The sequence below is a fragment of the Trachemys scripta genome, chromosome 3, assembly GCF_013100865.1.
Source record: "Trachemys scripta elegans isolate TJP31775 chromosome 3, CAS_Tse_1.0, whole genome shotgun sequence".
Lineage (NCBI taxonomy): Eukaryota > Metazoa > Chordata > Testudines > Emydidae > Trachemys > Trachemys scripta.
In genome coordinates, this window is record NC_048300.1 from 44195364 (window position 1) to 44209655 (window position 14292).

Consider the following 14292-nt stretch of genomic DNA (forward strand, 5'->3'; position numbering starts at 1 on the left):
AGGGAAGAGTTTGGAGCCATGGTTGAGGAGGGTAAGAAGGTGGCTCGGACCTCCTTACAGGCCTCCCTGGACTCTTGGGGAATCAACTCCTTAAACTTCCCCATAGAGTTCCAGGAGTTGAAATTGTAGCGGCTCAGTAGCGCCTGTTGATTCGCCGCTCTAAGTTGTAGCCCTCCGGCTGAGTAAACCTTACGGCCAAACAGATCAAGCCGCTTAGCCTCTTTTGATTTTGGCGCTGCAGCCTGCTGGCCGTGGCGCTCTCGTGCATTCACTGATTCCACCACCAGTGAACACGGTTGGGGGTGGGTGTACAAGTACCCATAGTCCTTAGATGGGACAAAGTATTTCCTTTCCACCCCTCTCGCTGTGGGTGGAATGGAGGCAGGAGTTTGCCATATCATATCCGCATTCGTTTGGATCGTGCGGATCAAGGGTAACGCCACCCTCGATGGGGCATCCGATCCAAGGATATTCACGATCGGGTCGTGCACCTCCACTATCTCCTCCGCCTGCAGGTCCATATTACGGGCCATCCTACGCAGGAGATCCTGGTGAGCCCGAAGATCTATCGGAGGGGGACCCGTGCATGAAGTGCCTGCCACTGCCTCGTCCGGAGAGGAGGAGGAGGATGCCTCCGGTGGTACTGGATCCAAGGGGGGGTCCCGGTCCCCCTGCTCTTGGGTCGGAGCGTCACCTGCACTTGGGTCCATGGTGTCGGGTGGTGTAGACACAGAAGCCTCCACGCCTCCAGGCGGAGGCCGAGAGATGGTGGATTCTGGGGCCCTTCTGACCGAGTGACCCGAGCGAGAGGTCGATGGTAATGAAGCCCCTTGCTCCTGGTGGTACGCCCACGGGGTCCAAAACGACCAGTGAGATGGTCCATGAGAGTGGTCCTCTGCCCTCTCCTGCCAATGGCCCAAGTCTCGTTCCTCGGCCTGCCCCTGAGGGGGGGTATGCCGATCTCGACAGGTCCTCCGAGGAGCGAGACACCGATCTTGACGGCCATGGCGGTGCCGCGAAAGATGAAACGATCCCCGTGGTCTGCGGTGCCGCACGGTGCCGGTCCGGAGATGATCTATCTCTGTGCGGTGCCGGCGATCGGTGCCGGGACCGCGACCGGTGCCGATGACCTCGTCGGTGCCGGGAGTCAGATCTGGACCTCGACGAGGACCTAGAGTATGCTCGGTGCCGGGAGCGGCCCCTCGACGTCGAGCGTCGACCGTAGCGGTGCCGAGAACTACGTCTCGACGTTGACCGGTGCCGACGATCATATCGGTGCCGAGACGTAGAGCGGTGCCGCGAAGAAGATCTTGGCCGCGAGTACGACCGGTGCCGAGACGATATTCGGTGCCGGGACTGCGAGCGGCGTGGGGACCTGCTTCGGGACCTGGATCGGCGCCGAGGTTCCAGCCCTTGTGATGGAGGGCGCATCAAGGCAGGTTTCCCTCTTGACTGTACCGGGCGAGTCAACGGTGCAGTCGGTGCCGGTGGTTGAGGCGGTGCGGGCTCCGTGAGAGCTATTAAGTCTCTCGCCGCCGCGAAGGTCTCTGGAGTCGACGGGAGACACTGTATCACCGCCGGCCTCGGTGGAGACGCTATTTGCACCGGACTCGACGGCCTCGGCGCCGGAGTCGACGGTGCTGGAGGCGCTTGCTTCCGTTGCTCCACCGGCGGACGCGGCTCTACCCCCGGCACTGGGGGAGCCGGCGTCTTCGGCACGGATGTCCCCGTCTTATGGGCTTTTTTATGCCCTGGGGATAATGACCGGCGCCGAGGCACTTGCTGCGCTTGCGGTGCCGACGAGGTCCGGTGCCGGGGAGGCTTGTCTGACGCCACTCGCGTGGTCATCATAGCCGGTGCCGCCGGGGCACTGCGCACCGAGGTGCTAGGTGCCGGAGTCTGGCCCGTAGAAGGAGTGTCCGGGCTGAGTGCCGCCTCCATTAGGAGTTGCATGAGCCGAAAGTCCCGCTCCTTCTTGGTTCGAAGGCCTTACAGATCTTGCATTTATCTGTTTGGTGGGACTCTCCCAGGCACTTCAAACAGGAGTCGTGCGGGTCGCTCGTGGGCATAGGCTTAGCGCAGGAGGCGCACTGCTTGAAGCCGGGAGCGTTGGGCATGAGCCCGGGCCCGCGGCCGGGGGAGAAAGGGGGAGACGACCCCCTTAACCCCCTGAACTACAATAACAACTATAACAACTTTTTAACTATAAACACTAGAACTACAACTATAACTATAACTTCGAATGACTAAGTAAGCTAGGGAGAGTGGAGGACAGCTATGCCGCGCTCCACAGTTCCAACGACCGTCAGGGGCGGTAAGAAGGAACTGAGGGGGCGCCGGGTCGGCTGGGGTATATATTCAGCGCCATGAAGGCGCCACTCTAGGGGGCTCCACAGCCGACCCGCCGGTGTTGCTAGGGTAAAAATCTTCCGACGATCGTGCACGCGGCGCGCGCACACCTAATGGAATGGATATGAGCAAGCACTCGAAGAAGAAGGATGAGTTTCGATCTTTGCTACCACTACTATTCTGTTGAAGCAGCAAAGAGTCCTGTGGCACCTTATAGACTAACAGACGTATTGGAGCATGAGCTTTCATGGGTGAATACCCATTTCTTCGGATGCATGTCCTGTTGAAGAAAGCTTCCTGCAAGGCTGGGCTACCAAGGCAGCAGCACATTGTTTGCACTGTGATGGATGCACCAAGGCAACAGAAAGCGACAGAAATTGCTGCAACTCTAAAATGAGGAGATCTGCAGCAGTGGCGCCAGTTCAGATATTTCTTGCTCGGGCAAATTCCACTCCCGCTCCCCGCAGCAGGGACTCCGCTTGTCCTTTCCCTGCACAGACCCCAGGTCTCCCTCAGCCAAAGAGTCCAATGTCTTCAGAAAGGGTATGTTAAGCTAGGGTTACCATATTTCGAGCCTCCAAAAGGAGGACACTCCACCGGCCCCCGGCCCCACCCCCAGCCCCGCCCACGCCCCAACTCCGCCCCTTCCTCAAAGTCCCCGCCCAACTCCGCCCCCTCCCCTGCTTCCTGCGAACATTTGATTCGCGGGAAGCCTGAAGCAGGTAAGGGGGGGGTGTGGGGGGAGGAGGAGCGGCCCAGGCTGCCCCCCAGGCGTTTCCAGCCTGGGCCGGCCCCCTGCCGAGCACCCCCTGGCCCCGCCAGCCCCCGGACCCCCGGCCAAGCATCCCCCGGCCTGCTCAGCACCCCCCAGCCCCGCCGGCCCCCCGGCCCGCTCAGCACCGCCCGGCCCCCGATCCCCGGCCGAGCACCCCCTAGCCCCGCCAGCCCCCGGATCCCCGGCCAAGCATCCTCCGGCCTGCTCAGCACCCCCCAGCCCCGCCGGCCCCCGGCCCGCTCAGCACCCACCGGCCCGGACCCCGGCTGAGCACCCCCTGGCCCGCTCAGCACCCCCCAGCCCCGCCTCCGGACCCCACTTCTCCTACCTGGGCTCCAGCTGAGCTGCTCCTCCCCTCTCAGAATGTAAGAACCGAGCTGCTGGCTTCAGGCAGCCCTCCCCTGCCTCAGGACCCAGAGCTGGCTGGGCACGTCCCTTCCCCGGCTCCAGCTGAGCTGCTCGGCTCCTCCCCCTCAGACTTACAGAGCGAGCTGTCCGAGCCAGCGTTACCGGCTTCGGGCAGCCCCCCCCACCTCCGGACCTTGCACTGCAGGAGCAGCTCAGCTGGAGCCGGGTAGGAGAAGTGCCTGGCTGGGGGCTCAGGGTCCGGAGGCAGGGGGGGCTGCCCGAAGCCAGTAGCGCTGGCTCGGGCAGCTTGGCTCTGTAAATCTGAAAGAGGAGGAGTGGAGCAGAGCCGCAGGGGGAGAGGAAGTGCCGGCCATTTTCCCAGACATGTGTGGCTTTTCGGCAATTCCCCCCGGACGGGGTTTGATTGCTGAAAAGCCGGACATGTCCGGGAAAAACCGGACGTATGGTAACCCTATGTTAAGCACCTGCGGCTAACCCGTGTCAGCTGACTTGAGCTTGCCGAGCTTAGGTTGCAGGGCTGTAAAATTGTGGTGCAGACATTTGCGCTCAGGTGGGAGCTCTGGGATCCTCCCCCCACTTGGGGTCCCAGAACTCAAGCTCCAGCACGAATACAAATATTTACACTGCAATTTTACAGCCCCACTGCCCGAGCCCTGTGAACCAGAGTCAGCAGATATGGGCCAGCTGCGGGTGTTTAATTGCAACGTAGACATATTCAGAGTCTCCCCTCTCTCTTAGCCATACAGTGCATGAACCAGTGCCGCCAAGAGCCGAGTTCTCGGCTGACTCCCCTGCACTCTGCCCCACAGGAAAGGACTCCTTGTGTGCCCTCTCAACACCATTTGGCCTGACTGCCCCTCCATCTGGATGGAGGAGCAGCCAGGTTAAATTTGAGTAGTAATGTGACTCTGTGCACCCAGTCGCAATGCCACTCACTGAAATTTGGCCCAGCCATCACAAAATCTGCCTTCTTCTGGCCAGGTCAAATTTCAGCAGCATTGGAACCATGCAGCCAGAGCAATGTTCCAGGCTACTCTGGCAGTAGCCAAACCGATTTAACATGGGAGCAGTGCTTAAAAATTGTCAGGAAAGGTCCCCAAGCTCCATGGCCTATGGAACTTTGACCAATGCAAAAACCTTGGGAGGGGGCATTTGCCCCCTTCTCCAGCGTTCCCAATTGGCACCAGAGATCTGGAGGTTTTCCTGTTCCTGAGGTTAAGGTAGTGAGGTGTTTTGTGTTGTTTGAAAATATAAAGAAGTGTTTGGCTGTGATTCAGAGACATGTACAATCTTCCTCCTGTAAGCTGGCCCAGCAACACCTTCTGTGCAAGTCAGGTTGGGCAGAGACAAAGTGCAATGTCACAGTGGGGGGTTCGAATTCAAGTTTTAGCAGACGCCAATGGCCCATATTCTACCATCTATTCACACTGCGTAGCCCCTTACTCCATTTGATTTTTAGGGGACTAACTCACAGAGTGAAGTGCTACTCAATGCTAAGCTCTGAAGCCATCTTTTAAATTGTTTATAACCTTATTATTCAACCAATCTTTATCAAGCGTGGTCACTGACTATGTACATGCCTTAGTTATGGACCACCTGCATGCCAAGTTTCAAAGTTCAATCTGTGAGTGAATTCAGCAGGAAGTGTACAGGGCATTCTAAATTTTAAAGCAAGGAAGTTTTCCCCTTTCACAGAGAGCTCAAACAGCTGAATAGATTTTGCTCAAACTTCCCGAAGCAGTTCATCTCTGAACAGAACCCACAAGTGAAAAATCTCAGCCACTAAAGGAATTTGAGGTTTTTGTTGTATGTTTTTTAAGCTAGTTTATACCCTCTTGTTTTCAAAATTTCATACATGAAATTTCATCTCATTTTTGCCAGGCATTACCACTTGGCCACTAAATAAAATTAGCAGTTTGAAGCACAGGCTTTACCAGAAAAACTAAGATGCACATTTTATCCCATTGGGTTTAATAAAAATGGTTCTAAGAAAACATACCAATCTCTAAATTATTTCCAATTTTGCTCATCATTGGTGCCTCACATATCCGTATGTTTGTTATAATTTTATATTTAAAGCTGTTATATTTATGTTTCTCTTATTATTGTATATTTGTTAAGTTTGTATTTTTAAAATCTTTCTGTGGCATCTTCAGTCTGAACTGCTCTTTTTTCTTTAATTGCCCTTTTCAGGGATCAGGCATGCCACCACTGAAACTGGAAATATCCTAAGGAAAACAAAATGTTTCCTAAAAAACAAGAAGTTTAGTGCAATAACATTTTATAGAGGAGCTACATAACATATCAAACTACAGGTCGGTTGAACAGTGGTATAGTTACCAGCTCTTTCAGATTCTAAGATAGTTGGAAAAAATCCTATCAAATATTGCATGAACTTGAGGTCCCAAAGAGAAATATGTTATATAGGCTCCATGAGAAAATGAAAACTGCTAATCTGTTTTCCAAGTGAAACATTTTAGGTGATTGCTCTAACCTGGGGCACAGTACATTCTCTCCATGGCATCGTTGTCACAGGAATCTTCAACCTCACTCCACCTGCTAAAATACGTTAGCTGAATGTGTCCTAAAAACAAAACGACAGGAGAAATCAAAACATTTTTCCCTTCCATTTTCTACAGAAGTGAACTGTAATTACTCCTTTTGTAGCTAAAAACAGTATCATTAAGAATAATGGCATCATTAAGTACTAGAAGCTATTACTGGGGGTGAATTTGCTGCACTGATAATGAAGCTCTAGACAGGAAATGAAGATACTAATTACAAGATAAAACGCCTACCCAGTTAATTGGAAGCAACAGCGAATAAAAAGAAATGCATTTGCAAAAGTTCCTGACCTCTATCATTCAATAAGATGTTGTTTGGGTTCAAATCGCGGCACACAATTCCTTCTCTATGTAAAGCATCAAGGGCTACAACCATTTCAGCTGCCCATCTTTGAATGCAACCCTCTGGGATGTAAAATCTGGAGGTTAGTGCTAGTCTTTTGTCGAGGTCCTGAAAAATTTGATGTATTTCCTTCTCTCCTTCTAGTGCTATTTCACTCTTGCCCTCCACTACTGTCTCTTTGCTTTCAGCTTTTGATAAGAGAGCAGGGTTTGTTTTCTCTTTACCAAAGTCTTCCATTTGATCAGAAAATAGCAACACTGCTTGATTTCTTACAATGCTGCCATCTAAGCTATACTCTTTAGCACCTGAGAGTGGGTTAGAAATAAATAAGAAATTTTCTTCTGTGCTTGTTGCATTTAATGATGAGGAAGAAATTGCTCCGAGTCCTTGAAACTGAGCCATGTCTTCTGAACTAGCCAGGTCAATATCAGACGTAAATAGTGTCCTGACAATTTCCTGAGTGACATCATATTGTCCTTCTGATTCCTTGCTAGAAGGATGGCCCAATTCTGGCACCACATGATTCAACTTTTGATCAAGTGCTTTGCATTGCTCTGTACTATTATTTAATTGTAAGACATCAGGGGTTTCTAACAGTTTGCTTTCCAAGATGTTTACATCAGTCTTTGTAAGCTTTTTTGGCCTAACCACTGGTGCTTCTTCCAGTTTCTCAGATACACCAGGTAAATTTATCAGAAGATCAGGCCTTCCTTCATCAGCACTACTTACATCATCAAAAGCAGCATCCTTAAAAGAAATTACCGGCACAGAGTCATTGGAACCCCGGCTTATTGTGTCCTGGGCTCTAAAGCCCACCTTGCTCTCCATGGTTTCAAGACTCCTGTCATGCTCTGGTGCAGAAAAAAATGGCTTTAAAGATTCTGTTTTTAAGCTATACAATTTATCTCCAAAATCAAGCCCCAGAAGTTCACTGGTGCTGTCTTTACTATCTATTCTGAAGAATTCCATAGGGCTGTGCTTGGATTTACTTAATGAGTCTGATATCCTAGTAGGACTAAGTACTTCCAGGTCAGCATCTTCACTGAAAAACTTCAGCTCCCGAGAGGCCATCTGAGAGCTGAAGCTATCATTGCCAACTAAAGGATGTGCCTGTAAGCATCCTAACTCTTTGGTTTTAAGATCTTCTCCCTCTGGTTTCAGCACGGGTTCCTCATTTAAAGAGCCAGGATCAATTTTTTCTTGTCCATATTCATTGCATAATGTTAAATAACTAGTAGTGCATTCTTCTTCTGAACTTGACCCAGAATCTGTCCATTTGGGAGAACCTTCTTGGCCATCTTCCTGGTTACTACTCTCATCTTGAGAACTTGGCGTAAGGCTGCTCTTCAGTGGTATAACTCTCAGCATGTTCCCCCCATTGCTTCCTCTGGAGTCAACACTACTGCTGATTTCTGTAGGGCTAGGGGTTGGCAGCTGCAGGTGAATTTTAGTAGAACTTTTGAGTTCATGGATTTCAAAGCTTTCTTCGGGGCTTCTGTTTAAGAATTTACTGATGTAAGACCACAGTTTGCCTCCTATAAAGAAAGAAAAAGAAAAATCACAATTTAACGCAGAACTAAAAAATGGTTTCATTATGAGATATAAAATACACAAGTCACCAGTGCAAATTACTTCCCTATGCCAATTAGAGGAGGTTAGAACTGCTATTTCAATAGAGAATAGCTAGAGGGACCCTGTCGACTTAACTCATAGTTCAAACAAATTTATTAATACATTCATGTTAGTAGCATCATCTTAGATTATTAAAATAGAAAGAATGTTTAAAATCCTACAGAGTAGTCTCTAACCAAATTGTTCCAGGATTACAACTGCTCTCCCGTTTCAAGACATATCAAGAATCAGAGAAAATAAGGTTCCCCACAACCAATCTGCATTTCCTGAGATGCTTCTGAATCACAGCTCCAATCTTCTATGTGACATCAGGGGAGGAAAAAAGGAGGGATGGAATAAAGGAGGAATCATTACCAAGTTCTAGGTTTCCCCCCTCTTCAGTTTTGTGGATATTAGTGCCCCTCCGCTCCCTATTAGTAGGATACAGACAGGGCCGGCTCCAGGCACCAGCAAAACAAGCAGGTGCTTGGGGCGGCACATTTCTAGGGGCGGCATTCTGGCGCCGGCCATGATAGGTGCCGACTCCGGGGTATGGTGCCCCCGCCGCCCCAGCTAGCCACCCCAGCTCGCCTCCGCTCCACCTCCGTCTGCTCCCCTGAGTGCGCCGCTGCCACTGCTCCGCTTCTCCCCCCTCCCTTCCCGGCTTGCTGCACGCGAAACAGCTGTTTTGCGCAGCAAGGCTTGGAGGGAGGAGAAGCCGAGCGGCGAAGCACTCGGGGGAGGTGGCGGAGGTGAGTTGGAGCGGGGAGTGGTTCCTCTATCCCCCCGTTACTTCCTGCGCCCCCTCACCCTAGCTCACCTCCACTCCGCCTGCTCCCCTGAACGCACCGCCGCTCCGCTTCTCCCCCCTCCCTCCCAGGCTTGCCGCACGCAAAACCGCTATTTCGCGCAGCAATGCTGGGAGGAAGGGAGGAGAAGCCAAGCGGCGGGCACTCGAGGGAGGCGGCGGTGGTGGAGCGGAGTTGAGCTGGAGCGGGAAGCGGTTCCTCTACGCCCCCGTTACTTCCTGCCCCCCCCAGCTCACCTCCGCTCCGCCTGCTTCCCTGAATGCGCCGCTGCTCCACTTCTCCCCACTCCCTCGCCTGGTCTGTTAAATCAGGATTTCTTGCCAAGTTAAGATTTCTTCCCTGATACCTTGCTATATTATGCCTTTTTTTTTTTTTGCTTGTGGAGGCATGTGGATTTTAATCAATACACTTCAGTAACAGATATCAGAATCTATGGCTAAAGAGGAAGGAATAAGACAGCGCATCTGTCTTTGTCCCAACCCAAGCCCAGTTCTCTCATCTCTGAAAAGTCCAAGAAAGTTACAGAACTAAATGTAACCACTGTATTGGCTGCAATTAAGCTTTGGAAATAATACAATTGGACTGTTACTCTTCAAAAGCTTGAAAATTCTATTAATGCTTGTTATAAACAATTACAGATCATAGGTATAAAGCAGAAGGTTGCACAAAATTAAATTAGAAGATATTAGAATAATAGAAGATTAGCATTGGAAGAGACCTCAGGAGGTCATCTAGTCCAACCGCCTGCTCAAAGCAGGACCAATCCCAACTAAATCATCCCAGCCAGGGCTTTGTCAAGCCGGGCCTTAAAAACCTCTAAGGATGGAGATTCTACCACCTCCCTAGGTAACCCATTCCAGTGCTTCACCACTCTCCTAGTGAAATAGTTTTTTCTACTGTCCAACCTAGACCTCCCACACTGCAACTTGAGACCATTGCTCCTTCTTCTGTCATCTGCCACCACTGATAACAGCCTAGCTACATCCTCATTGGAACCTCCCTTCAGGTAGTTGAAGGCTGCTATCAAATCCCCCCTCATTCTTCTCTTCTGCAGACTAAATAAGACCAGTTCCCTCAGCCTCTCCTCATAAGTCATGTGCCCCAGCCCCCAATCATTTTTGTTGCCCTCTGCTGGACTCTCTCCAATTTGTTCTATTGTGCTTGCTTGGGCCTAAGACATTGACCTCAAGCAGGCAGAGAGAGGTCCTAGAAAACTTTCAGGGGAGAAAAATGTGACTTCAAGAAATTCCCTTTCAAAATAACAGAGTTTACTGAAATTCCTGAAAGTACATGTGATCTAACAAGATCTTCACTAGTTATGATGAAGCTAAGTATATCAAACAAAAAAATATTAATAAAAAATTCTAACAGTTTGGAAACTGATGGTAAGGAAGACAATTTGGATCTATTCACATACATGCTCTTAACCTACAAGTTGTAAACAGGTGTCAGGGTGTCATCACCTTGACATTCCCATATAATTAAATGTGACTGTCCCAGCTACATGGGAAGGAAAACATGGAGGGGGTCCTGATATAGAAAACACTGAGAATCAATCACTGATTATATCATAATTTTAGATCCTGATTTTAAGATGTTCGTGGTTACCATGAAAACACGTCTGTATTTAAATGAGTCATATGGAATGTTATCTCCTTTTATTGTATTCCATAAAAGTTTTAGAGTTGGTCAAATTTTGGGAGGGTTGCAAAAGTTTGATGCTTTGTCCACAATTTACCCCTCCCCCCTCAGACAAAGAATTCAAAACAAAAATGTTTTAAACAATATAATTTCAAATTTTCAGTTCTGCGTTCCCCACTGCCACCATCTCTCTCTCTCTCTCACTTTAACAGTAGCAGAGGGAAGGGGGGGCGAATGTGGGGTTGGGGAACCACTCTCCCCTTTCCACCTGTCCCCTCACACTTTTCCCCCCAAGTGGAAAAAAAGAGGGAGCAAAAATGAAAGTAGGATTTTTATTCCACAATTCTGAATGAAAATTTCAAAAAGAAATTATTTTTTTTTAAGTTTTGTTGAAATCATGTTTTTTAAATGCTAAAAATTTGGCAAAATAATTTTGCCGAGCTCATTCATTTACATATAATGGAAACAGTCCCGGTTTGCCTGTACCAATTAATAAAACTTCATTTGACAACACTCCCCTAACCCATCCATAAATATAGACCTGGGAACTTCTTGCACATGAGTGGACTGTAATGGAGCTTCCATACGAGAGCAGCAGTCCACTGACACTTAAAATGTGGCAGAATGCGGGCTTAGCTTTTATACACCATTGAGAAACCCCCTGTCTAAGAGAGATGTCGTTGGGGCATAGGAGCTTTACTATCAGGGAACCAGAGGTGGTCTGGGGACTCTGGGCATCTACATGCAGCATTTTGCCCACCTGTGAATCCCCGGGCTCCAGAATCCACAAGTGCCAAGCCAGTCCCCATTCTCATGTCTTCCTGACTCCCCTTCGAAAATATATCAAGAAAAGTCAACACTGGGACAAGGGAACTCTCAAGGAGTTTTCTATCCACAAATCCTCCTCCCCAGGTATTTCTGCTAGTAGGGTGACCCAGAACATTATTGGTTCGTTATGTTTCATAGCCATTTAACCCTATCAGTGTAAAAGACACTCAAGTCACTATGTAACAGTTTAAAAAGAAAACAGCACATGCAGTTTTTAAAGGTTTTTATTTCTGATGCTTTTTAACAGAGAATACAATTCCCTTAGTCCTAGTAGTCATCTAAAGATGGTCAGTATCCCAGCTTCCAATTATTATATTTAATACAAAAATAATAATCAAATTTACATTATTCTGACACTAGTGAAAACAGTTTAAAAGGCCATACTGCCTACCCTTCAATAATTATTCCCATTATAAACCTTCCTCTTTTTAAAAGCTTAAGAGAAAAAAGTTTATGATTCAATAATTACTTGTAGTAGGAAACGATGAAAAACTGTTGCTTATTGCTTTCTGATTTACAGTTAAGTGCAACTAAATGAAAAACCATTTGATTAATGTCCAAATTCATACATATAGCTGTTTATGTATAAGTATGTCAAGACTGGCCTCCTGGGCAAGTGGAAATACGTAAATAAATGCTGTTCAATAATTTTGTTCAATACTGAAAAACAACAATTTTATTCCCTTCTGAAAATGCCTAATCCAGGGTCAAACAAGAGCGATATTTGTTTCTGGGTATATAATTATGTTTTTATGAGTGACACACAAATAATCTCCTCCTCCTCCCACCATGTGTTGTGTAAGATCAAGAAAACCCATTAGCAAACCATGCTAATATTGTATCAGGAATCTATAAAAACTAAAATTACAGAAGTCAGTCCACGCAAACGGGCTTCAGTCACTTTGTCAAATATTGTCTAACATACTAAATAACTGTGAAAAGTATCACTACAAAACTGAAGTTTATTCATCTTTAATAGATTCACAAGAAAACTAGCATCAATACAAACAAGTTTCCTAAATCTAATCTTTCTACCACAAGGTTGCCAGTCATTCTACATTTTATAGTATAGATTGGAGTGGTAAAACTATGGCCCGTGGGCAGGATCCAGCCGGTGGTATTGACACCCCTGTGGCGCCATGGGCCCCGCGCTGCTCCCAGAAGCGGCCGGCACCACGTCCCTGTGGCTCCTGGGGGAGGGAGGACAGAGGGCTCCACGCGCTGCCCTCGCCTGCGGGAACCGTCCCCCGCAGCTCCCATTGGCTGGGAACGGGGAACCGCGGCCAATGGGAGCTTCGGGGGAGGTACCCACAGGCAAGGGCAGCATGCAGAGCCCTCTAAGCCCCCTCCCCCCAGGGGCCGCGGTGCTGGCCGTTTCTGGGAGCGGCGCGGGGCCAGGGCAGGCAGACACGGAGCCTGCCTGCCCTAGCCCTGGTGCATGCCGCTGTCAACCCGGAGCTGCACCAGGTAAGGGGTGCCGCACCCTGCACCCCTCCTGCACCCTGCACCCCAACCCCCTGCCCTGAACCCTCTAACCCCCTGCCCTGAGCCCCGACACACCCTGCCTGCACGCCAACCCCCTGCCGCACCCCTCCTGGACCCCAACCCCCTGCCCTGAGCCCCCTCCTGCACCCCACACCCCTCCTGCACCCCAACCCCCTGCCCTGAGCCCTCTCCCACACTCCTCCCTGCACCCCTGCCCTGATCCCGCTTCCGCACCCCCACCCCTTTCACTGAGCCCCCTCGTACACCCCGTACCCCTCCTCCGCCCCAACCCCTTGCCCTGAGCCCCTTTCTGCACACCGCACCCCTCTCACACCCTGCACTCCCTCCCGCACCCCAATCCTCTGCCCAAGCCCTACATTCATGGCCCTGCATGCAATTTTCCCACCCAGATGTGGCCCTTGGGCCAAAAAGTTTGCCCACCCCTGGTATAGATACATCACTGCTAATGTACTGAAATGTATTTGTACCAAGGAAGTGTTTCCTATGTGCAATGTGGAAGAGTTAATATTGCAGCAGAAATCTTCAAAGTGACACCTACTTGCAATCTAGTTCCTTTAAAAGAGTTAAGTAATTTGACTTTTGACATTTCTAGCAAGCGCTGGGCATTTTTTTAATTACATAAGGCCTAATCACTTAAATCAAGATAGGAGAAGTTCATTTCTACTATTTTTTTTTAAATAATTTACCTAATGCAAAAATCTACCTTTTGGATTACACAAACCATGGTTGAGCATTCCAGAAGGAATTTAAGAAAGTTAAGTGCACCTGAAAAGCGGGATCTCAGAACGGAAGTGGAAACCCAGCCATACTGGTTGCTACCAGGAATCACTACAATATTAACTGAAATAAAGTGCATTCCAAGTAAATTTTACTTTAATCAAGTACTAGTGCCAAGGCAAAAAATAATATTTGACTCATATATAGGAGACATTTTTCAGCTGAAACTTTTTTCTGCCAAAAAAATGCAGATCTGGTTGACCAAAACACTTCGTTAATTCATGTCAACGTCAGCAAATTGTTTCAGTCCGGAAAAAAAATTAATTCAGAAATGTCAAAAGATGAATGCCCTGATCACTGGGCTACAGGTTACTTTGATATGGTTCTTTCTCAAATTTCATCTGTTGAAACTGTTATGCTTTGGCTAAGTAGGTAAATATTCATTGGTCCAGACGGAGAGAGAATCACTCTATAGCCCAATGATTAGGGAGGTGGGATACCCAAATTTTAGTCCTTGCTCCAATTAATTTTCAATTATTCATACAAAGTAGCACATTTATTTATACAAAGTAGCACATTTCCTCCAAATATCTCAAAACATCTTACACATAAGGATTAGTATAATCTCTGTGGTACAAATGTGGAAACTGAGCCACAGGTGAAGTGACTTGCTCAATGACACACCAGAGGGCAGTGAAAAAGCCAGGAATAGACTTGTCTCTCCTAACACCCAGTCCTGTGCCACTGGAGCACATTAGCTACAATGGAAACATATTTTTA

General features: G+C 48.7%; 1 protein-coding gene across 1 annotated transcript in view; it reads right to left on the minus strand.

Moving 5' to 3' along the window:
- RPS6KC1 (ribosomal protein S6 kinase C1) overlaps positions 1 to 14292 on the minus strand; it is a 105998-nt gene that overhangs the window by 22000 nt on the left and 69706 nt on the right. Inside the window, exons 12-13 of the mRNA XM_034764581.1 lie at positions 6349 to 7935; positions 5988 to 6077 (exon numbers count right to left, since the gene is read on the minus strand). Of these exons, the coding sequence (XP_034620472.1) occupies positions 5988 to 6077; positions 6349 to 7935 (1677 nt within the window). The remainder of the gene's footprint in view (positions 1 to 5987; positions 6078 to 6348; positions 7936 to 14292) is intronic.